Source organism: Colletotrichum gloeosporioides (assembly GCF_011800055.1).
Source record: "Colletotrichum gloeosporioides strain Lc1 chromosome Unknown consensus_51, whole genome shotgun sequence".
Lineage (NCBI taxonomy): Eukaryota > Fungi > Ascomycota > Sordariomycetes > Glomerellales > Glomerellaceae > Colletotrichum > Colletotrichum gloeosporioides.
In genome coordinates this window covers 1-24,083 of record NW_025544696.1, presented here as the reverse complement: position 1 = coordinate 24,083, position 24,083 = coordinate 1, and the positions used below count along the sequence as shown (strand labels likewise).

The 24,083-nt window shown below is 53.3% G+C and overlaps 8 protein-coding genes across 8 annotated transcripts; 3 read left to right on the top strand and 5 right to left on the bottom strand.

Annotated features, from left to right (window-relative positions):
* Positions 1-1,539: 1,539 nt before the first annotated feature.
* On the bottom strand, positions 1,540-3,881 carry GCG54_00007828 (uncharacterized protein; the record flags this gene model as incomplete). Its single annotated transcript, XM_045407805.1, has 3 exons — positions 1,540-2,812; positions 2,867-3,557; positions 3,635-3,881. 3 exons carry the CDS (start codon positions 3,879-3,881, stop codon positions 1,540-1,542), a joined length of 2,211 nt encoding a protein of 736 aa, XP_045263194.1.
* A 1,553-nt stretch (positions 3,882-5,434) lies between these two features.
* GCG54_00007827 (uncharacterized protein) lies at positions 5,435-6,688 on the bottom strand (the record flags this gene model as incomplete). The annotated part of the gene is made up of 1 exon (XM_045407804.1): positions 5,435-6,688. One exon carries the CDS (start codon positions 6,686-6,688, stop codon positions 5,435-5,437), a length of 1,254 nt encoding a protein of 417 aa, XP_045263193.1.
* Positions 6,689-7,175: 487 nt separating this feature from the next.
* GCG54_00007826 (Pre-mRNA-splicing factor SYF2) lies at positions 7,176-8,090 on the top strand (the record flags this gene model as incomplete). The annotated part of the gene is made up of 1 exon (XM_045407803.1): positions 7,176-8,090. One exon carries the CDS (start codon positions 7,176-7,178, stop codon positions 8,088-8,090), a length of 915 nt encoding a protein of 304 aa, XP_045263192.1.
* Positions 8,091-8,193: 103 nt separating this feature from the next.
* Positions 8,194-9,130, bottom strand: GCG54_00007825 (uncharacterized protein; the record flags this gene model as incomplete). The annotated part of the gene is made up of 2 exons (XM_045407802.1): positions 8,194-8,959; positions 9,018-9,130. The coding sequence occupies 2 exons, from the start codon at positions 9,128-9,130 to the stop codon at positions 8,194-8,196; spliced, it is 879 nt and encodes a 292-aa protein (XP_045263191.1).
* Positions 9,131-10,289: 1,159 nt separating this feature from the next.
* GCG54_00007824 (Protein AF-9-like) lies at positions 10,290-11,157 on the top strand (the record flags this gene model as incomplete). The annotated part of the gene is made up of 2 exons (XM_045407801.1): positions 10,290-10,530; positions 10,589-11,157. The coding sequence occupies 2 exons, from the start codon at positions 10,290-10,292 to the stop codon at positions 11,155-11,157; spliced, it is 810 nt and encodes a 269-aa protein (XP_045263190.1).
* A 1,747-nt stretch (positions 11,158-12,904) lies between these two features.
* GCG54_00007823 (Mitochondrial distribution and morphology protein 34) lies at positions 12,905-15,060 on the bottom strand (the record flags this gene model as incomplete). The annotated part of the gene is made up of 3 exons (XM_045407800.1): positions 12,905-14,281; positions 14,627-14,725; positions 14,794-15,060. 3 exons carry the CDS (start codon positions 15,058-15,060, stop codon positions 12,905-12,907), a joined length of 1,743 nt encoding a protein of 580 aa, XP_045263189.1.
* Positions 15,061-18,173: 3,113 nt separating this feature from the next.
* Positions 18,174-19,606, top strand: GCG54_00007822 (uncharacterized protein; the record flags this gene model as incomplete). Its single annotated transcript, XM_045407799.1, has 3 exons — positions 18,174-18,186; positions 18,287-18,535; positions 18,588-19,606. The coding sequence occupies 3 exons, from the start codon at positions 18,174-18,176 to the stop codon at positions 19,604-19,606; spliced, it is 1,281 nt and encodes a 426-aa protein (XP_045263188.1).
* A 1,418-nt stretch (positions 19,607-21,024) lies between these two features.
* On the bottom strand, positions 21,025-22,471 carry GCG54_00007821 (uncharacterized protein; the record flags this gene model as incomplete). Its single annotated transcript, XM_045407798.1, has 2 exons — positions 21,025-22,222; positions 22,284-22,471. 2 exons carry the CDS (start codon positions 22,469-22,471, stop codon positions 21,025-21,027), a joined length of 1,386 nt encoding a protein of 461 aa, XP_045263187.1.
* Positions 22,472-24,083: the final 1,612 nt, after the last annotated feature.

Below are 24,083 nucleotides of genomic sequence, written 5' to 3'. Positions count from 1 at the left end.
TCCCGTGTTCGTACAGTGTGCGGCTTTCCTCGCGCGTTTGCTCGGGGCTGGTTACCGTGGAAGGGAGAGACGGCCGGCGCCGTGTCGGCGAGGCCGGTGTTGTTCGGGGTGGAGCATCGGGGGTGCCCGAGTTTTGCGGCGTGCACGGTGCTTGGGCCGCCGCCGGGAGAGCAGAGATTGCGACGCTGTGCGTGTGTGTGGAGGAATGACTCTCCCCCCTGCTTTCTCTTTGGGATTGCATCGTATCGAGGCCCGGTCTTATTTCGGGAGGATACGGTGACAATATCGTGAGGGCATTATTTACTGAGCCGCTTTTGGCGGCTGTGGGAAACGGCAGTTTGTTTTCCCCCCGTGGTTGATAATCGCTTACTCGACACTGGTTACTAGTCAGTTACATGATAATTTCTATCGCGTCTGTGTTGTGTACTTGCGTCCTTACTCCTGCAGAGGGCTCGTAACATCCGGGTCTTTCATCGCTTGCCGCTTCGGTTGTATCACAAAACCTGACGGGCGGGTGGGTGCTAGGATGACGACCACGGTATAAGACGCAACATTTTCGGCACCACGTGTGAGAACATAGCCCTGGAGCTCCATCCTTTCTCGAGGGAGACAATCTTGTAGCCAAACATTCTGAACTTTACCTGACCAGATCATAGTCTCTGATTGAGTAAGTAGCCGCTGGAAGAAAGGCAATATGCCTACCTTCCACCATGGCCAGCGAACTTTCAACGCAAACTTTTCGACTCTCGCTTGGTTTGTCGCTGCTCGTCTTTCTGGAACATATGTTGCGACTTTTCATGTTGACTCAATGACGAAACAATGGTGACCTTAGATCCGGAGTAGCTTGCCGAAGTATATATCACTAGGGCCTTCTGGCTTCCACCGATATTGCTCCTCAAGCTGAGCGATATATTCTTCTCAGGGGTCTCTTTGAAGACGAACGGCCAAGCTAGAGATCCAGAACACAGACCTCATAGTGAATGCATCGCCAATCTCTCCTTCCTCGAGACAGTATCATTGTACACTTCTCGGGTGATGAAACAGCAGAGCCGTCGTCAGAGCTGTCTCAACCCCCAAGAGATGATGAGAGACAGTACTACACATGGGCTTATCACGAAATTATTGTCCCTGCGAGAGATGTTCCAGTAATGACGTCCGACTCTTGGAGTGTAATTGAGTCTTGCAGCATTGTGAGAGATCGCCGGGAATGAACTTGAAATATTCTGGAAAGAGCTCATCATCTTCTCCAAGGAACAGAAGTAGCTGAAAGTATTCCATTAAACCCCACGTTACTTGCTCGTCATTCATGACACTGCTGATCTCGAAAGGCCCGGACCCTCCATCACCGCGCCCTCGACACACCCAATCCCAGTCGCCGCGTCCAAACTCCAGGCAGGAATCTTCTCGTCCAAACAAAGGAAACAGAAAAACCAATAGGCTCAAATACGTTGTAAGATTAGTTTCGTAACAATAGACATGAGATCTGAGTCATGGGTGCTCTCGCTAATATATCCAAATATATACCATTGAAGGCCCTTTTCACCTGTTGTAAAATGTTTGGTGCCTTGAATTCCCACCACCCGCCCGATCATCATCCCGGTCCGCGCTCAGCTCTTGCGGCGACCCTGGCAACTCCACTGGTGGCGTCGGCTGGACCTCTACCGGAGGCGTAGGCTGCGCCGCCGGCGATTTTCGGTCTCCCATCGGCGGCGTGTACACCGGAGGGGTGCCGTGCTGGCTACCCGGATGGCTCCCAGACGCTACTTGAACCATGCTCACCTGCGGCACCCACATGTTCCCATTGGCGTCAATTTGAACTTGGTTCGACAAGGTGACCGGGTCTGGAAAGTAGGCTTGTTGCGGGGGGTAGGTTACCGATGACGAGCGCGTCATCGAGGAGCCTGCTGCTGCCGTCGCGCCGGAATGGTGCCCCCCCGAGGGCGGCGGCGGGGGAGAAAGAGCTGTTGTGAGTGCTGGAGACTCGGACGGGAGTTCGACGGGTGGTCCCATGTAAGGCGGGACTGTTTGTGCGGATTGCGGCGGCGGAGGGGAGTGCGGTGGTGGTGTGAACGGGGAGGGGTGGTAAGGGGGTGAGTATGGCGATGCCGCTGGGCTCAGGTGCGTTGCCGGCGGGGACCAGGCTTCAGACATGCTTTGTGTCTGCGCATGGAATGGTTGGCCTGAGCTCGAGTTGGGAGGGTTGTGATATTGCTGGCTACGGCGGCGACGAATGAGGCAGAAGCAGGCCAAGCCGAGCAGGATGATGAGGGCGGCAGCACCGACTGCGATGCCGACAATCGCACCGGTAGAGAGGGACGAGCCACTGGAAGGAGCAGATGTAGCAGAGACCATGCGGGTGGGTGTTCTGAGCGTGATTTCGGCTTGGTCGGCCAACATGAGGCCCAGGTCTGCGGTATTCCAGCCGGCTGCGGGAGATGTCTTTGTTGCGCCGCCATTGCCGTTGCCGCCTATCACGGCAATGACTTCATCTGGGACCGAGTATGTCGTCTTGTTCGGTGAGTAGAGCTCCCAGATGCTCTTGTTCTTGTTCTGTTTACCGAGGTCGACGTTGTGTGTTCCCCATTGCACGGGATAGTCACAATCGTTAGACGAAGGGAAAGTTCCGCCGATGATGATCATTTGCGCGCGGCCTGGCACGATGTTGCAGGACAGAGAATGGTGAGGGTTCGAGCCTGTGCCGTTTGTGGAAGGGAACATCTTCACCCATGTGAATGTTGGGAGGGAGAGAACGTAGACATCGTCGTAGCCTGCGCCAAGGACTCCTGGGACCGTTGCTCCGCCGTACATGTAGCTTTGAACATGTTAGTGATGCACCTGAGAGGAGAAAGGAAAGAAAGAGCCTCACATATTGTAGGAGGATTGGTCAGCCGACCATGTGACGCCTGCGCAGAAACGCCGTCTCATCTCGGGGATCTGGCCCGTCGCTTTCTGCGTGTACCACCTGCTGCTCAGGATGTCGTACATGAAGATCGTGTCCATCGGCTGACCCTCTCCTGTTCCGTTCGTATTGAAATCCTGAATGCCGCCAAAGTAGACCAGCATCCCGCCGCCTCCAGCAGGTATGTAATGCAGACTTCCTTCAGCGCGGCGGACGTTGTCCGGGCCAGTATTGTTCGACCAGCTATTCGTGTCCATGGTGTACTTGACAAGCCCGTTAGTAGCAACTGGTGGACCTGTTCCCCATCCCGCTACGGAGGCGTTGCTAAGCCAGCCGCCATAGTAGTACGCTTCACCCCTCGTGTCGACAGACACACCAGCTCCGTAGCTGACTTTTGAAATGGGAATGCCGGACCGTGGAGTTCCGTACGAGGTCCAATAGTTATTAATGATATCGTACGACCACAGATTGAATGGGGAAGGGGGTTCAGCATTATGCTCGCCGCCAAAGAGATAGAGACGCTTGTTGACACCATCGGCCCAGAGGCCACCGCCATTGGTGTTGGGGATAGTTCCGTTCTTTGAAAGGTTCGCAAATAATGGCGGCATACCCACATTGGGGGCTGACTGGGAGAGGTCTTGATAGAGGAGCCATGGATCTGGATGGTGTTAGCGAGACTTCTTGAATTATGCAATCTTTATAGTTCCAACTATTAGCGACGATAGGTGGACGTACTTGAGTAGTTACTCGGATTCTCGTTTATGTTCCAGTTAATGAGCCCCCCATCGATGTACAGTTTGTTGTCTACAACAGCTGTCTGGTGCCCGAATCGACGGCAGAAGTTGTTAACGGGATCTTGTTGTGCGATGGCCGGTGCCACGAGTAACAGAACGGACGCGCATAGCAGAGACGTCTTTGATCGGATCTCTACCACCCCTCCATCCCGGGCTGTCGATCCCTCCCGGTCTGGGGACGGGCCCATTGTGAATATATTCAGTTGATTGGCGTCCAGTAGCCGAAGGCACGGCAGGCAAGGGAGGAAAGTAAGTGGAGATCAACAGGAAACGAATAGTCGAGAAGAAGATAATTTGTTCTGCGGACCAGTCTTCTGTATGTCTCGTGGATAGCGGGTTACTTCTGCAAACTAGAAAGGAAAGATCGCCTGGTTGGAGCGAGCAATGGAATGCTGCGCGGAGATGAACGTGGTTCAAGGGAGAAATGTGACGAGGAACACGACCGACGAAGGATTGCAAACCTCCAGAAAATAACGGAATTGCCCACGAAAGGAGTTCAGGCTAGGTCTGCCCAGAGATATGATCCAGCTCGGAGACAAAGAATCGAATGGGGAACAAGAGAGTGCGCAGGCTTGGCAAGCTAGGAGTGCCAGTCAACCCCGCGACCAGAAGGCACGAAACCAGACCGGATCCAGATGGGCGGCGGCTCGGCTGCAGCCAGAGGCTGACCAGATGTGAACGGGCGAGACAGCTGGAATTCTAGCCCGGGACACCATGCCTCGATCGATATAGCTTGCTTTGCCACGTTCGGTACTCTGGTAGTCTGGTTGTGAGTGAACCTGACTCCCGGGTCAAGTGGGGGACGGAGAGGCGCCTTGAATGTCAAGCGGGACAAGGCCTAGATCGAGATGAGCATCGACTTCGACGATTGTAGTTTTTTCTGTTGTGAGGATTGATAACATGTCCAATATTTGAGGACCAGGGGTTTCCGAGCCCATGTGCAAACACCTACACATGTCGCGAAGGCAGAGGAATAACGTTTGAGACAACTTGCGGTGAAGCAGCTGCTAGGAGGCACGCAGATGGGATTTCATGGCTTGCGCTGCAGCTGCGTCAGCCTCCCGGGAGACTCAGGTGCCAAAAAACGAAGCGATAGCAAATCAGACGAACGGGAAGTCCGTGGAGGCTTAAACACGAACGCGGTCTTAACGATGTGTCTAGAGAAAAGGCGGCTCAAGCTAGAACTTGTGAACGGTACGTACGAGGTCCAATTGGAGAAGTGGGCTGGAGAGTCCCACTTTAGCTCACTGGAGCAAAGTTCCGGATGGGATGGAGTTTGGGCAGCCACATGGCACTAGATCCTGCATCCGGCATTGGGCGTGGCAGGGCTGAGGCCGACGGCTCAAAGAGAAGGCGCGACTTCGCTTGTTGGCTGGGTAAGGAAGATGGTAGTCCACGATGCGGGCGGGAGCCGTTGGAAGGACAGAGCAGTAGTAACCACTTTCGACTAATTAGCGGGATGGCAGGGCTCTGGCGCCGACCAGTTGGGTCCGAACTTTGAAGTTGAAGTTTCCATTCAGTGGCCAAGGGAAGATTTCGACCGAAACGCATGGTTTCGTTCTTCCCATTGATGTCTATCTCTTCTAAGGATAGCGCACCATCGACTCACCGGTTGTTCTGGAGCTCTATTGATGTGCATGATCCGTATTCCAGCAAAGGTGGGAATTGCATCTCGACGACTGCCTTGACCAGATCTGACGAGGGATTCAGCCAGTTGTCCCTCTGCGGTAGGCTGTCCTTGCTATCGTCTCTTTCCCTGTCCGCTTCGACTATCCGCCTCGATTATGTCTTGTGGAAGAGGCCTGACTGTTGCTAATAGTTCCTGATAGACATCGTTCAGCTCCTGCTCGTCGGGCTTCTTCTCGACTATTTTCCGGAAACACGGTTTCGTCTTGTCGGGGTCTCCCTTCTTTGAAACCCCAGTCAAGATACGAAAGATCTTGAATTTCCAGGTTCTGAGGTTTAACCGGGGCCCTTCAAAGCTCTGCAGGTCTGAGCCGACGCCAGATTCCTCTTTTGCTTCTCTTAATAGTACCTCCTTTTGGAGGATGCGCATCACTTCTGTAATGACGACTGGCTCAACCCTGTACTGATGGCTGAGGGCATGTTCAATGTAGTTCTGCAAACCCCAGAGCTTGAAGGCTCCAGCGCAAAGCCTCATACCCTCATGGCAAAGTGGGAGACCCATTGGATAGCCGTGCAACTCGCAGCGAGCGTTGAAGCTGTTGATGATGGGCAGCAATTCGATGGGGCGCTCCAAACGACAAAGCGCATCTGACATAACCGTTGCAATAGCCGTGGCGTTATTTGCGATTGTCTCATGACTTTGATCAGACGTTAGGAATCTCGAGAGTAAGCGCTGAAACTCTCTCGCATTGGTTGGTTCCTCTAAAAGTCGTGAAAGCTCTTCAGCGCCCAGTCGCCATGGGCGGGCGTTGTGCTTTCGATGGATGAGCCACTCTAGAAGGCGCTCGTCGTCTTGACAGACGGATAAGGGAATCCCGTTTTTGTCGACAACTTCGAGTTGAACACTGTCAACGTCTTGGGTCTCGCGCCCTGGGCGTTTGGGGGCTCCCTGAAGAGCAGCAGTCATGATGTCGAGATCCGTGACACGCCATGATTGCCAGGACTTGCTTTGAATGATCTCGAGCTTCTTCTTGGCGTCCTTGTAGTCGGCCTCAAGTTTGTCGATGCGCTTCCCCATGGCATCCTTCCTTGGGTCTGACTTCCATTTTGCGGTCTGGGCCACTTCTTCGGCCTTGTCATACGGTCGCGTGTAATTGCTCTCGTAGCTGTCCAGGTCCAAAACCGCCTCTGTGAGCTCAAAAGGCTTCCACCATGGTCCCGGTGTAGGGGTGCTGCGCTTTCTCAAGTGAATCCTCGGTCGTGTCCTTTTAGTAAGATGAGCAGTAGAATGAAATGGAGCTGCCGCGGCAGGAAATGAAGTTGTGCGGCGAAGGCCTTGGATGCCACTCGCATATCTCAGAGGTGGCATAGCTGGCGCGCTTGGCTAGCTCATTGGGTGCTCCGAGCTTAGGTCAGTTTTGGGGATGCAGCTTTTCAAGGACACGCGATGTCGCTTGAAAAATCGTCTGATTCTGGGAGCCGCATACTACCGAGGGCGCGTCTAGGTGCTGAGGGGAGACTGGACGCAGGGGGTGTTGGGGCTCGACAGGGATGGCCCGCCCGCGTAGCCGCGGGTGCTTTCTCGCAGGTCCCGTTGTGGCCTCCCCCCATACGATCCACAGCGGGTGGGGCGATTTGTTGTTCCGGCTGAAGCGCAGCCACAAACTGCACAACTCACCAGCCACATACTTTAGAGGCTGGAGATTTTTCGGAGGAGCGTCACGGCTCTCGTCACCTGGCGCACTTCAGCTCTCCAGTGACATCCCATCTCCAACCAAGACCCCAGCGAACTTTCCACCATTTGCGATCAGCAGCATAAGCACGACTTTCTCGATCACATTTGCAGAACCATAAAGATGCCTCCTGCCGCTAAGAAGAGAAAGACCGAGCCCAAGGCCACCGCCAAAGAAGAAATCAAGGAAAACGCGCCGGCAGAACCTGCCGCCACCGAACAGCCCGATGCTAAGGAAGCTACCACAACAAACACAGAGGCAGAAGTCCCAGAATCATCCGCATCAAATGATGCCGCATCGAAAGCGCAAGATCGCATGGCGCGCTTCAAGGCCCTCAAAGCCCGCGCCAAGAGCTCCTCCGACCAAAACTTCAAAGAAGCGACGCTCGAGTCCCAACGCCTCGCTACAGACCCCAGCCAACTGGCTGCTATCCACCGCAAGCAGGCCATAGCCTCGCACAAGCTTCTCAAGGCCGATGTCGAGGACGCCGGTGGTGACTTTGAGCGCAAGCGCGCGTGGGACTGGACCATCGACGAGAGCGAGAAGTGGGACAAGCGCGTGAAGAAGAAGGAGGCGCACCGCGACAACAATGCGTTCCAGGACTACACTGCCGAGAGCAACAAGATCTACAAGCGGCAGCTCAGGAATATCGCGCCGGATATGGAGAAGTACGAGAAAGACAAGATGGCCGCCATCGAGCGCGCGGCGGCATCTGGTGGACTCGACATCGTCGAGACGGAAGACGGAGAGCTCATCGCGGTGGACAAGGACGGGTCGTTCTATTCTACTGCCGACTCTACAACATTCACACAAAGCAAGCCCGACAAGGCTGCCATTGACCGACTTGTGGAAGACCTCAGGAGAGCTGAGGAGAACCGATTGAAGAAGAGGAAGGATCGCATGGCACAAAACGGCGACGACGGCGACGTCACATACATCAACGAGAAGAACAAGCAGTTCAACCAGAAGCTGGCACGCTTCTACAACAAGTACACTGCGGAGATCAGGGACAGTTTCGAGAGAGGAACCATGATTTAAGAGCCGGATGTTGAATTAATGGGAGTAAAGGCGCGGGGGGAGCCTTACGGCTTGTTTGGGGAATGATACAGTCTATGACAACTTTCAGAATACATTACATGCCCTAAAGCATGGTTTTTCTCCATCCCTTGTTCGCCAGCTCCTCGAGCTCAGGCACTTCGATAGGCCCCTGAACCTTGGTGTCATCAAGTGCCTCTACAACTGCCTCTGCCACGGACTCAACAGGCAAAGGCTTCACACCGCTTGCACCCATGAAGCTACCCAACACGCCTCCAGTCAACTTATTGAATAGAGCACCGGCACCCGTCATGGCAGCTAGAGGCAGTGTGAACTTCCTCGAGCTGTCGTACATGAAGGGCGGCCTCGGGAAGATGCCACGCATGCGCGGGAATTCGCTGGCAATCGTGCTTTCTGCCTCGCGCTTGGTGGTGATGTACCTCGCCGGCAGTACAGGCGCGCCTCCAGCGGCAGAGATGTAGACGAACGCTTTGACGTTCTCGGCGTTTGACTGCTTGGCCAGGGCAATAGCGCTATCGCGGTTCATGACCTCGTAAGTAAATTGGTCCTTGGGGTTTGTGGGTTTGAGGTCAGCGCCCTCGGGGCCCTTGAGGGGGTCGACGCCGCGGTCCTTGACGGGCGCAAAGGCCTTTTGGAGACCGGAGATGGGTGACTCCTGCCCTGAGACGACTCCTTTGTAGTCGGCCTCGAGGAGAATGCCCATGCTGTGGACGACGAAGTCGGCGCCCTTGAGGAGCGGTGCATATGTCGCGGGGCGGAGCATGTCGGCACGCTCCCACGAGACCTTGTGTGCCCATTGAGGAGGGGCTGGTGATGAGGTCACTGCCTGCCACTTGGGCTCACCTGAGCGGCTGCGGAACGATGTTAGAGAAGATGATAAGCTGGATGAAGCCCTATGGGAGGATATACCTGATTGATGTGACATCCCAGCCTCTCGCAACGGCGTACTTGCAGATCCTTGACCCGAGAAAGCCGTTTCCTCCGCAGACCACGAGCTTCTTGGTGACGGCTGATGTGGACATGGTCGCAGTGTGAGAAGGTATGAGCGGTACCAATTGAGGGGAAACTGGAAGATTTCACGAGCGAACAGAGCTGGATGAAAGCCAATTGCTGTTGAATGAGATTGAACCCCGAATTCGGCGTTAGTGTACCGACAATCGCATGCCAGTTTCTTCCGAGAGTGGTTCGATGCCGTTCCGGACGCGGTGCAAAGTCATGAAATCATCACCCGCCCTGAAGCTCCCCCAGCTCCCCATTGAAATCTTCCAGGGTCTTGACGCAGGCATGCGCTTACAGGGGTGCGCAGCTATATTGGAGCTTGTCATTGGCCAGACCCGATTCGCGTTGGCTGCGTCGTCCACTGTGCCTGAGCTTGGAACATTCCATGGGACGGACGTACCAAAGTAGAAGAAATGCACCAGACACATCAGACCAATGAGTGTATACCAAGAAATCTAAGTATCCCGAAAGAAAGATCTCAATACTTCGCAGACGTTTTTTTTGCTTGAACTACCATCACTTTGTAGAAAGTCATTGACCGATTCTCGATTCCAGTGGAGACTCGTCTATGACCTCATGACGAGCGCTGGATGCCAAGCTGAGTGTTAAAATTGAGTACCTCTCCGAAAAGCACTTAAATTCTGTCATCCAGACGTTCATTCATTTCAATCCGATTCACTTTGTGTGTTTTGCGTTACAGGATATTTTGTGGATTAGTTCCCTGTGAGTGCATTTCCAGACATAATTCACACGCCTTCAGAAGGTCGCAGACAATCAAACAGAAAATGTAGTAAAAAGCAGGCGGACTCATGAAAACGGCCAAAACTTCGGTTCGATCGAACCTGCGAACGCCATTGCCTTTTATACAATATCCTTGTTTCCTGCCTTGCCGCTGGATTAAAGACGGCGTCGGGTGAGAGTTTCCTAGACTCGGCAACAATTTCGATGGGGGCGGAGCGAGGGGCGGTTCCACGGGTGCCTCCAATTCTTGGCCCACTTTAAAGTTGCGCACCTGTAAGGCTACCTACCCTTCGCCTTTCTTCGCCTTGGCTCCTTGCGACAACTCATTTCCACTACATCTTCAATCCCCAACGTTGATGACGACGATTGCGATTTTCTCTAATACTTTACCGTCACAGAATACATATCAATCCATCAGAGTATTCCGCAAAAACCACAAATATGGCGCCGCCCAGCAGCCTCGGTAAGCGCGTCAAGGGCACCCAGATCAAGCGTTCCTTCATCTACGGAACCACTGCCCGGCCCTTCGATCCCGAGCGCAACCCGAAGCCAGAGGGCGTCCCTGACGACCACACCCACTCGTGGGAGGTCTTTGTCAAGGGAATTGACGACACAGACATTACCTACTGGCTTCGAAGAGTGCAGTTCAAGCTACATGAGTCCATCCCCAACCACGTGCGGAGTGCGTTCCCCCCTTCGCCTTTCCTACTTGGCTGTGAACCTTGCTAACCCCAACGAAGTGATCGACGGCGAACCCGGAAAACCCTTCATCATCCACGAGACCGGATGGGGAGAATTCGAGATCACAATTAAGATGTACTACGTGACCGAGTCCGGCGAGAAGCCCCAAACTCTATACCACAATCTCCGCTTGCACCCTTTCGGTAGGACCGATGCCGAGAAGGAACAAATGGCCCGCCAGAACAATGGTGAGATTACCGCCTGGAACTACGAAGAGCAGCTCTTCAATGAGCCTTACGAAGCCTTCTACGAGATCCTCACCTCTGGAGCTACTCCAAAGGGCCATCCTGTTGGGAAGGGCGGCAAGGGGAAGAACAAGCCGATTCCTCCTCTGCCTGAGAAGACGTCTAACGTACAAGTTTCCTGGGAGCGGAGTTCCCTTCTGCCCGCCGTAAATAAGCCAGGACAGCCCTTCAGTCTCGAGACGGAGCAGATCGAGGTTAAGAAACTCGCAGAGGCCAAGGCCAAGGTCCAGAAGATGGCCGAGAAACAGCTCGAGATTCTTAAGGAGAGGGAAGCATTACTTGCCAAGCTCAAAGCCGAGAACGCTGCTGCTGCGAGCAGCTAGAAGCCGCCCAGCACAAAAACCAAGGGGCTCGTTAGGAAACGACGCAAGACTGAGGAAGCCCAAAGAAAGGAAGACGATAAAAAGGTACAGGATGCGAAGAAAAATCTGCGAAAGATCCTCGACTCCTAGATTGAAGCCGTCGCGGCCGCAGTGGATAGCAATACCTCACGCCCACAGTTCAATTACTCTGTGGCACTCGCGTCCTGCAGCGACAGCGAGGCTGACCCATGCGATTCAAGCCTCCTTGACGTGGCCCAGAACTTTGTACTCGGCAAGATTCATGACTACGCGGCAACCCATTGGCCTCATGGGTTGCAGAGGCATTTATATCTTGAAGCATTATTGGACGAGCACCTGCAAGGATGCGACCGTTTCTGGAAGGAAAGACTTGACAGTAAAATACGGCGGATGCTGGACCGTGCAGTTCACGAGCGGAATCGTGAAGCCTGGCGTCGTCAGCACGAGGAGCAGGGCGACCACCATCTGTCACGGGGTGAAACCTCCGAGCAGCAGCCTATCGCTCCAGCAGAAATGTCACAGTCTCTTGCACCTGAGACCGTAAAATATTTACGGACGGTGTCATCTCAAGCTCTGTCATACATGACAAGTTGCAGCAGCCAGCATGACAACAGAAGTCAGACTCGACTCTTGACAGCACAGGATGTGCCTGGGCCTTCTGCAACGCGTCATTTTCCTTACCCAGCGCACTCGAACATCGAACGACGTCGTCCCGAGGTTCGTACATCGCCGTTGAAGCGATGCATCTCAATGGAAGACGTCAAGTCGCCGAACAAAAAGGCAAAGAGCGAGTAGTCGTTACGGGTGAGCAGATAAATAGGCTCAGTTTAGCTTGTCGATGTTTCATGGTGTGGCGAATAAAGGTGTATAGATAGCATGCTTCACAGACGCAATTGAGAAAACAGTACTATGCATAGAAGATGGGAGTTTGATTCTTCCGACATGTCTAACTGACATGCCTTTTGCCATGGGTCTCTCTCTGTCGAGCCAGGCTTTCGCGCAAAAAAAAGATACTCAATGTCTGTCCACAGATTCCGTCTGACCCCCTTTTCCCCGCTCTTTCGAATGATATCAATGTGATTTGCTCTCCTTGTCTGCAGCAGCGGCTCCTTCCTGCTATTGTTCGACCTCCTCTCTCTGTCTATCCGTCCTCCGAGGACGTGATTCTGCATATAATTCCATACAAAAGAAAAGGGTGTAAAGTTTGGTGTGTATGCGTACGCGCCTTTTCGAGGACGTCGCTGAAAAAGGGCTGATGATGCCGTGATAAGGTAGTAGCAGCAGCCGTAAAGTTTGGTGTCTCTAGAAGACTGCCGTTCGTCATGTCATCAATTCAGTCGTGGTTGGTGGCCCCCGAATCCCAACCCAAAGAATCCAAAAAACGCAAAACAAATTCGACGATGAGGGGGGGAGCCATGGTTTCTCCAATCTCTTTGTTTTCCCCGTCGTCGACAAAACAAACATTCTTTTTTTTATGATCCCCTCCCTTCTCCTGTCGAACGCCATGCGGATATACACATTAACACTAAAGCAATCAAATGGTTTGGCAGAGCCTTTTGTGTTGTCTCCGCTTGAAAAAATGGAAAAAAGAGAGAAGCTCCCCAAACGCCTTGCGAGGAGAAGTCGATGGGACAGACGGTAAGGAAAATGCTAAATCCAGCAGAGTGGATAGGTGGTGATCTTTGTACGGTCGTACGTTATGTTCACCTGCTATGCGCAGGTCTGTTGTTTAGGTTGAGGCTTCGTAGGCCGGAGGAGGAACATCCTCCCTCTCGTCCCACATGCCTTGTTGCTGACGGTTCTTCTCGTCATAGACACGGCGAGCAATCTCTCCAGCCATCTTCATGATCCAGGCCTGCTCGTAAACAGTCGAGTTCTCGCCAGCAGCGCCCTTCTCATTGGGATAAGTCCGAGCCTTGTCGGCTGGCTGTTGGGCCGTCGGAGTAGTCTCCACATTGAGGGCGCTATCGAGTTTGATAGGCGCACTGGGAGCCTCGGTGGGCGGAGCGTAGAAGTTGGGCTGCAAAGGAGGCCGGGAGTGGAGTTGGGGTCTCTCGACGGGGCTGAAGCGGACCTTGCTCGGCGTGGAATTGGCCAGATCTGCCAGGGCCTCCTCCTGTTCAGGATCCTCCGCAATGGAGCAGGAAGTGAGGGGTTCGGTCGAAGGACCTGCCACGGAAGCAGAATCAGACGCTATATCCGAGTAAGTGTCGCTTGCCTCTGGTGTGGACACCTCGCTGTGGGTGCGACGGAGGTTGACGACTCTGTTCTTCTTCTTCCGGCCTGAATACGATTTCGATCTAATGCCAGCTCCCAAAGACAATCCGGTGGTCGCCGAGTTAAGGCTGACCATGGATGGCCGGGATGGCAGGTGACCGTGGGCTGCGCTACCTGTGTCAGAGAATGTGTACGTGGTCGACGTCCCAGCGAACGAGTTCGTCTTGGACAAGCTAGGGGTCGCGGTTGGTGGGGTACTGTTTGGTTCAGACGCTGCAGGTCTGGTCCAAGCCCTGAAAACCACATCGCGGATACCCGGCGTAAAGAGGGAGCAGGTGCGATGAGAGTCGTTCAATGCAGCTAGTCTCAGCAGGTTCTTCTGCGAGAATAGTGATTGGACCTCTGGGCCGCCCTCTAACGATAGTGACGACACGTCGTTCGCATCGAGCAGGTTGCCATTCGCATCCACGGGGTCTAATGGGGGGCTAGCCAAGGGGTCCACTACGGTCTCATCAGTGTTCTCCTTGGACGCATCCTCGTCCTTTGGCACTGCATCGGGGCACCACAGGCGGAGAGACAGGCGGTGAATGATGGCGGGGAGCTCGTCCATCATCAGATTCCTCAATTGGGCCTCGATAGTCCGCTGCAGATAATCGCGCACGAACTGGATCGAATCAAAGGTCGAGGAGACCTTAAGCGATTCTAGCGGGTCATTCCGGAAAACCAGGGTGAGCCCCTTCGTCCTGGAAAACACCAAGATGATGAAAGCCGAGAGCTTGATCTCGGACAAGGTGATTGACAGCGGGATTGTCAACCCCGATGCCGCCGCCAATGGCTGGGGCGATGTGAAGCTTGGCTTAGAAGATAGGTAGGTATTCAGTGGATTTGCCTGTTTGTTGATATATTAGCCACTGCTATGACGCACGTTCCAATTTGGTAGGTCCGTAGAGAGGTTTAGGACGCGCATCCCAGCAAAGCAATTTCAGCATCAATGCAAGGACGCGGGTAGGGACGAAATGTTTGATGAGTAAAAAACAAACACCGGGATGTCTGGGGTAAGTGCCGAGGGGTAGGCGAGAGAAAAGTTGCGCAGTGTAGTAACCGAGCTCATTGACGATGTTTTTGGGAGCAGCGTCATCGAGTCTCGGCTATGCGGTCGTTGGCGGGGCTCGCGCTCATTCCAAGCACTGGCATGGGAATGGCATCGCGATTGAAAATGCTTGATGCAACGAACTCGCGCTGGAACGGGGATGCGTCGGGGTTGGATTTGTGCGTGTTTGTCGGGGTGCGGCATTGGTGAAGTCATTGCCGCAGCCGCGGCACCGAGCTTCGTCTCCAAAGCTGCGGGTGCAGGGAAGGCGGGAGAAAAAAAGCCTCCAGGGAAAAAAAAAATCGGCATACCTGAACCCGGGTCTTCAACGTCAGGAAGGCGTCGCCAGAATAGCACATTTTGAATATTCCTCGGAATCTATCCTCCGCAATGTCGCCAATCTCAAGAATCTCCAGCTCGGGGGGCACGGAGCCCAAGTTGAACTCGGTCACGAGGATGTCATCGACGATAATCGGCGGCTTCGGCGACTTGTTCAGGGCGGTTGTGAGCATCTCGCGGGCGCGCTGATAGAACTCGGCGTCGGCCGTCAGCGGCGACCAGTTGAAGTTGAAGGCCATGTTGAAATGGCGTTAACTGCGGCCAACCATCGAAGGGTGATTTGGTGTAGGCCGTTCGGCCGGGTAAAAGTAGGACGTAGTCGATCGGAGGGGGCTATGAAATCGGCATTCGACGGAAAGAGCTCTTGAGCTTTGTTCGCAACGGTTTGTCGGAAGGAATAAAGGACGGACTCGTTGAGGAGCAGAGCAATTAGAAGGCGAGAGTCCGGGGAAGAGCAGCGGGATAATATGGGGTGAGTGGGAGGAGAAGGAGGGTTGGTTTGGCGAGGAGGCAGGTCTTGGATGTAGATCGGGGCGAGCTCTGTGTGGTGGTGGTGGTGCGGTGCGTGTGTGCGTTTTCCTCCGAATGACGCTGGTCGGGTGCGCTACGAATACACTATTGTATTCGGGAGCGCCTCCCAAGGTCAAGGGAATACTCGGAGGTAAGTGGTGCGGTGCGGGCTTAGCGTGAATTTTTTTTTCCCTCCCGCAAAATTTCTGATACTTGGGAAACCGGGTGCTGTGACTGGTCGACTCCTGCAGGTGTCGCGTGCAGGGAGGTCGACTGGGGTGGGGCGACAGAGGCGGTGGGCACCGTCGGCGCCCTGTGTGAGTGGTCGGCGCAACGGCTGCAGCGTGATGGGCGCCCCCAAGCCACGGTTGAGACAGGAGGAAGCCCTCCCAGTTGGTCTTCCAAGTTCCATCGGGGGAGGGGGGATTCACAGCACCGTGTTTGGAGGGGTGTGCTCCACTTAATTACAGTGGTTGCAACCTGCTTGTCTGGCAGCCCGGACGGCGCGTAGCACTGAGGGCAGGCAGTGTTTACAGGCCCGTCCCTAGGTGCGTTTTTGCTTGTGAGAAGGGCGGTATGAGTAAGGTAGGGGCAAATTGGCCATCATGCAAGTCACCCGAGGTTGGATTCCAAGACAACGGGCCAGACTAACATCTGCCATCTGCCATCTGGCGCACACCCAAGAGGCATATCGCGGCCGGCAGCATTGCGACGGAGAAAGAACTAACAGAAGAGATCATGACGGTGGCCGATTTAGAGTTGGGCCTCGTTTCGCCAAGCGCGAACCGTCTGGGGAACGGGGGTCGCAGAGACTCTTCAGATCTGTCAAGCTAAAATCGAATCAGCCTTCTGGGACCGTTTGGCGAAATGAACCCGCCGATGGCATGGCATGGCTTCTTTGCATCGCATCCGCATCCGCATCCCGCCGTGTTGGTTGGTGCCAGTGGCCGTTGCAGTCTTGGACTGGTCACGAGGGGTGGAGAGTCAGCAAAGATCGGACGACGTCGACAGACATGTGCTTGACATGATCCGACATCAGGGCACTTTACGCTCTAAGCACCGGAAAAGCATGAGATAACTTTGCAGGATTCTCGAAAACTGCCAAACTCCAGGAAACGCCGTCATCCCCTTTTGGTGGATGCATCTGCATGAAGGCTGAATCTAGAAATCAATTTGGCATGGGCTGGTTTGCTCCATCTCAGACCATGCTCTCTCTCCCTCCTGCATCGTCATCTTCCGTCTCCTGGACTGGGGGATGAAGAGATGCGCTCCACGGCAATACTCCGTGTAATAATAGCAAGTCAGACGCCAGGCCGGGGAGGTGTTCGTGGCCCCTGTAGACTGCTGGAAGAAGGATCAAGGACATCGACAAATCACGTCCGACGATTCGCTCTCGGGTCTTGTAACCTGCCCGCCGTCCCGGCCATCCCTTGGCCCCGAGGCGATGACTCTCTTTCCCCTCCTTCTTGACCGTCGCCCAGTCCGACGCTTTCTTATCCCATCGAAACCTCCTGTCAGATCTGCTGCAGTTCTCCCGTCACCCACGGCCCAATACGACCTGCTATCTACCTACTTTCAACGTCCAGCCAGTGCCGCTCGTCCCTAACCCCTCACTCTAGGCCACTCATCCAGCCACCAACGGCCCTGTCCTTGGATCTGCTCTCCGCAGTGGTCCGCTTATCGGTGGAAGGGAGCCAACGGGCAACGCCGCAAAGGAAGAAAACGACGCAATCCATGGATGCGTTCTGGGCCGCCGGTGGGGACTGACACGAGCGACCAACTGCACAGGCCATTCTCGGTCCTCCTCCGGCAGAGACCGGCCGGCACGGCGCCTCGCTTTTCTTGAGTGCTACCCAGACTGCCAGAGCTCAGAGCGTGCCTTGCTCTCGCCGCAGGAACTCATGTATGGAATGGAAGCATGTGCATGGGGCGCGCGCTGTGCCGATGGAATAATTGGACCATCTTTCTACGTATGCACCGTACTCGGCCCCTCAGTCTGCAACGGGAGGAGATGCGGTATCCAGTGATTTCCAGTCCACTAATAGCGACGAGCCTCTCACGAGACTCTGGGGTAAATTTTAGCGAAAGTGAACAGCCTCACACGACTGCTCGCTCTGCACCGACCACTCGTCCCGTCCTGTTCAACGCCCAAAACATGACAAACACGCCAACGCCGACGCCTCCTTGCGGAAAGGGTGTCAGTCATTGGCCAACCCCTCAGCGCCTGCTGAACCAAGGAAGAGCCTGTCTGCTACGGTTGTGTCGACGGAAGCTCAGCTTGCCAGCGCCAAAAAAGCCAGCTTTCTGCTCCACTCCCGGAAGGGGAAAGTCTGTCGTCATCCTGGGATACCGCTGACTTCGCAAAGACAACAACAGCCCATGACAACAACGACCTCGTTGCGCCGCAGCAACAAATCGCAGATGGAGACGTGTCGATACCGCTCCAAATTTGCTGAATCTATCCAGGAGGTGAAGTCGGGCCAGCCGCTGTCGCTTGCCGTTCTCGCTGCCTTCGTCTTCGGCCCGAGGAGGACAGCCTAGGTTGAGCTGGGTTGGCTGACATCTATGGTCTTACCTCACCAACGTATCCTGTGTTCATGGTAGATTGGCCAAACTCACTCAAGAAAGCAGGAAGATCCAGGGCGAGGTATCGTTTGGACGGGCAGTGTCGGCTCCGCAATTCACCTTCAGTCTTTTTCTACCTTAGTCCCACGGTTGGGAAGGACCTTCCACTACCCGAGTTGCCATATCCTCTCAACTTGAACCATCCACAATGGGCGCTACTTCCTCCGTCCTGGGTAAAACATTCCTCAAAGCGGCCGCCTCCTAGCCCCCAAAGTAGATGGTTTCCTACGGTATCTAGCTTTTAGCCTCCGGACTCTCCCTCTGGCATCGTTTTGCCGACAACATTATCTCGTTCTACCACAAAGATTTCGCCTTTATTTAAACCCCCAGACATCGCTTCACTGTCTTCTTATCTATCTATCACTACCACGACTACTATCGCGATGGTACTCCCATTCGCCAACCGCCCGCCGTTCTCGTTTGAGGTGACCAGTGCCAAAGATACTAAGTATATTGGCCACTGGCTATATGTCGACTACGTCGCTGAGGGGGCTGCGAACGTCGTTTTTAAAACCCACTTGCCACCATATGCCGGAAAGCCCGACCCACGCGACAAGACCGATGAAGATCTCCTCAATAGTAAGTTATGGAAACTGGTGCCTCCGCTCGCTTGTTATTGACTCGTTCACAGAACTTCTCTTGAGAGTGCCAAAGGCACCCAAAGATCCCAACAAGCCGTACCTGAATGCAGGTTTGCAGCTAGGCTACCTCCAGCAGTTTATCCTGCCAATTTTCGACTATCGGAGGGACCTAGTTGTGGTGCACAGACTGGGGAAAGGCAACAAAGACATCATCATGAATATGGTGAACCATCTGAAGGCTTTGGATAACATTCCTCCTCCCAGACGGCCTGCCAAGTTTCGAGGAGACACAATCGAACCGGGTGAAGAATGTTTTGTCGCATTAGTTGAAGACATGCGACCGAGACCGGGCGAGCGCGCTGTCGAATTCAAGCCCAAGTGGCTGGCTCAGTCGCCGTCAGCACCCCCGAAAGCCAATACCTGCCGGTGTTGTGCTCTCGCATCCAAGAAGTACTACGACGCCAACAACCCCCAAACCGCCAACAACCCCAATCACAAGGTGGAGGGAGATGAGAAGACCAGCAATGACAAGGGCAAGGCCAAAGCCAAGATCGATTCTCCAATCAAGGAGCAGAGGCTAAGCCCGGACAACTACCCTTGCCCTCTCTGGCTCGACCCTGAGAGAGTGACACCGCCAGGCAAAAAATCCATCCGCGCTGCGGCAATCAAGAAGATCTTCAAGGACGATGAGAATTATGCACGTCTGTACGAGCTCCTGAAGCAAAAGCCCACACTCAAGTTGTTGAAACAACATCAACTCTCCAAAGATCCACTCGGTCCTCTCAGACGAGCAAAAGACATTGCCGACATCGATTATGGCATAGCCATGACGTTGAGGGACTGTTCTCTTTTCGTGCGATATCGTATGAAGAAAGAAAAAAAGAAAGACGGCACCGTGAAGGAATTGAACGAAGTGGATGATGCGTCTTTCGAAGCAAAGCTGGCTGACCTGGACTGGAAGAACATTGACTGGAAATTTGACGAGTGGCGCGCAAAGGAGCTCGCCCTCGTCGAAGAGGAGTGGTATACTGGCCGTGGCCAGATGAGGAACTGCGCGCTCTGGAACTGAGGAGCTCGACACTCAGGAGCGCTCTCCTCTGTAAAACAGTGTATAATTAGCAAGTACAACAGTGTAATGTAATTCAGACGCAAAGGCCGATGCGGCCTGTACACATCCTTGATGAGGAGAAGAGACTGGTCATGATGCCATGATATCTCTGGGACAACCAGCAGGCCCCATAGATTAAGCTCAATTGCAAACTTCACACAAGGACCATCGCGTGTTGATCTGATTAAATAAATTAAAATTGCCCACCTCGCACCCGGCCGGATCCAGCGGCACGACAACAAAATTGACTCGCGCGAGCAAAACAACAAAAAACGAGCCATGAAGTAGTAATCATCACCAACGTCGCATTCTTAATGCCACATCACCAGCAAGCGACACGCACATCGACATGCGCTCCGCACGAGTAGACGTCAAAGCCGCGCTGGCCGCGTACCGCTCGCACGTGGCATCTCGCAACCGCCAGGTCCTGGAGGTCTACGTGCCCTTCATCGCGGCCGCGGAAACGGACCTCGACGACGGCGAGGACCTGGTCCGGCTCCGGATGGAGAGCCTGCGGGGCCTGCTGTCTGCGGACGAAGACTGCTTCGCGGAGCTGGGGGTCGCGACGCCGGGGGATGTGCTGAACAGGTATGAGGCGCTGGTGCCGCGGTTGGGGCTCGACGGGGTTACGTCGCCGCAGGCGCGGGAGGGGATGAGGAGCAAGATGTGGGGGCAGTATTTCGACGTTGTGCTGAGAGAGCTGAGGCGGACGTGTCTGGAGGAGGTGTGGGAGAGCATCGGCGTGCCTGAGGAGCTTCAAGTCCTGGCGGAGGAGGTTGACGCGGTGGACGGGCCTGGGCTGGCGAAGGACCGGACGGCGTTCTTCTGGTGGGGGTTGAAGGATAGGCTTTGGGGGACGGCGGCGGCGGGGAGGGAGTTCGAGCGCAGGACGGCGGAGAGGGTGATGATGCCGACAGAGGCGAAGCAGATGAGCGGGCTGGGGCCCGGCTGGGAGGTTGCTGGCGGGTGGGAGCTCGGGGAGGGGAGGGAGGAAGGGTGGTTTTGTGCTGTGTATTGCAGACGGGCTGGGGATGAGGGTGGTTGGAGGTGGAGGTATACCTTCGTGTCACAGTGGGATTACTCTTCACGCGTGTTTGGGTCTGTAGCGGAGTTCTTGGGATGGTACTGCACGTTTAATGAAGGAGAGCTGCCGAGGGCGGAGGAGTTGAACGCGGATGACATCTTGGCTGGTCTGTTTTGATTTTGGTACGTCATCCTAGGCATTCACAATGTTGTATACCCGACAGGAGTTGTTGCTCCTCGATGTAAGAATATGTTTCTATGTTGATATCAATAATCGTGATCTGTCATGCTACATGTGTATCCCGAAACTCCGTCCTAATTCAATAATGCATTAACCAAGTACGCCATAGTATCTCCTAAATACCAGCCGCCGAAAAGCTGAGGAGACTGCCCGTCGTCAGGCCAGCCACCAGACATAATCCCATGAATCCTCCCGTGGCCTCGCGCTCGCCGTCCTCGACCCATTCGCCGGCCGCCATCATGCAGCTCGAGCCGAGCCAGCCGTTGGTGAGACCGAAGAAGAACTGAACGACGACGAGGTAGAAGAAGTCGCTGCTGATCACCGCACCACGGCCGCCAATGTTGCAGAGGAGGTACAGTGGCAGGAAACCTAGGCGGGCGAGACTCACGCCAAAGAGGGCCGCGGGGCGATGCCGCAGGGAGAATGGTAAGATGGTGGCCATGCGTCCGGACAAGTCTCCCAAGTTCCATGCGAAGAAGGCGAGGGGGATGAAGGCTGCCGGGCGGAAGAGAGCGCCCGCGGGGGACTTTTCATCGCCCGGGTAACGGACGGAGAGAATCTTGCCGGTGAAGACAGGGAAGAACATTGCGACGGAGAAGCACATGAAGATTGCGCCGGCCAGCCAGTGGAGTTTCTTAAGCAGCTGGAGGGGGGAGACGACCTTGCGGGCGGCGCGCTCGGCTTCCTGCACGGAGTTGAGGGACTCGGCCATGTTTTCGACCATGCGGGCTTCGATGATTTGGTTGTGGCGGCGGACGAGGGGGATGAAGGCAACAAGGGCAGATACTGAGACGGCCACGGCTGCGAGAAAGTAGACAAAGGCCGAGGAGCTGGACGCCTGGATCGCGTCTGTCTCGTTGGCGCTGTCCTTTTCTGGTACGGCGAGGACAGTTATGACTTGCGCGATTGGGGGCAGCACGCCTGCAACGCCTTGGCCGGCCATGAGGGCCTGCATGTACTCCGGACGGTTGAAGGAGGCAGCGAAGGCGAAAGCGCCGTTTTGGATGAGGCCTGTGGCCCAGGAGCTGGACGCTACCTTGAGCAGGATGAAGGCGAGGTAGGCGCCCGGGGTGACGTCGAGGAACATCGACGTAGAGGCCGTCAGAAGGGAGAAGATTCCCGTGTTGAGGACTAGGGCGAGGTTGATACGGAAGGGGTATGAGGCAGTATATTGGATGTTCGTGAGTATGAGCATCGCGGTGAGGTTGGTCAAGGTCGATACGGTGAGGATTGCGGACTGGAAGTTCTGTTGGATCCAGACGTCGGATTGGAAGCGCACCTGGAAGTAGGGAGCGGCGGCGAGAAACATGTTCCTTTGGATCGTTAGAGTGCTGTCTTGGACACTATTCTGAAGACGAAGGGAGGATGCCGTACCATGCCCATAACATCGCCATCCCCAGCCAGGCGAACATTAGGTACTCTGTCCATGAAAAGGGCACCTCTTCTTGTCCCTCCAACAACGCAGAGCCCTCGAGCTCGCGGCCTTCCTCTGCTAAAGGCTCATACTCTTCGCGATCGGGCTTGCTGGACTTGCCCAGGTATTCTCGAATGCGATCCATCATCGCTGCTCGGGCCTGTCGGCGGCGTCGATGTCGGCGAGCGAGTGTTTCAAGCTCGGCGTTTGGCTATAACAAAGAGCTTCGAGTCGCCGGTAATCGAGTACTATCGTATTTGACCTGTATCTGTGCTGGAAGAGCAACGGAGCGTTACGTTTCGGTGTCGAAGGAAGTCAGGTCGCGCCCGGCGCCGAGGTTCGGGGTTGTCGCCGTTGGGGACCCAGTCAATGCCCCATCCGTCGCTCGTCCAGGTGCGGATCGGTCGGCTACTCAGTATTCCCTGACAGTAGACGGACTCTGCTCCAGATGCGTTGGGCACGAGGACAAGCAGGTTCCGTTGGGTAGGCGTGTGTTGTCTTGAGGTCGGAGACACGCAATCATGTGCCGTGTTCACCAGATCGTCTGTCGTCCACTCAGATGGAGACTGAAATCAATGACCACGCGCCGTGCAGCTAGATCTGGGGTACGGGTTAGTCGGACGTGGGGGGTTGGTTGATTACCTCAGCAGGATCTTGCCGTAGCCTAACGGGTGCATGCAGAAGCACCTAGAGATCTGACAAGCCTCACCCCTGGAAGGATGTCAATCTTAATTTACTCAAACGAACTGCTGTTCACGTCGTTTCGCAACAGTTAACACCTCAGCTTACCCCCCCACAAAAGTTCATCTTACCCCTCCCCACCTTTCTTAAATTAGGTAGTTTATACCTATAGAAGTTACTTATAAGTTTATAAAAGTAATATTAATCTATTCTTATTTATAAAGGGCTAATATATAAATTATAATCTAAATATAATTAGACTATATTTTAATTATATCTAAAAAAGTCTTTAAACCTATTTCTATTTAGTTTTAAAAAAGTCTTAAATTCTACTTAAGTTCTATCCTATTTACTATTTCCTTTTTATTAGCTTTAAGGACTAAAATTAAACTTAATAGTAGTAATAATAAAGTAATACTAAAATATATTATAATTACTAATCTTATTATTAAACTTAGTAGTAATAAGAGGGTAATTATAAATTAAACTAATTAACTCTATAATTTTATATTAATTACTTTAGAAGTTATACTTCTTAGTATTTTAATTTAATTATATTAAGATTATATTCTAATTAGGAAGTATTTATAGATAGAAAACTTATTAAAGTTAACTAAATATTAGTTATATAATTTATTCTTCTTAAAACTAAGAGGTTTAAAAATAACTTACTTATATAACTTAGAGGTATATAGTAACTAGTTATTAATACTTCTCTTATTAGTAGAAGTAACTTTAGAAAACTATATAAATTTAGGAATAAACTAAATTATATTAGTATTATATTTAAAATATATTTTTATAAGGGAATATACCTTAAATTTTAAATTTTAGAAACCTAACTAACTAGTAGTTTTCTTATTATAGGTAGCTAATTACTATTAGAAAGTAATATCTATAATAACTTTTTTAATCTTAAAGTTTATTTTAGTTTTTATAATATACTACTAAAGTATAAATTTAAGAGAAGGTAGCTATAGATACTCCTTAGTCTATTTAATTATATTAAAAATATATTATAATTATATTCTTATTAAGTAGCTATACTTTTTACTTTTTTAAGTTTATTAAGGTAGTAA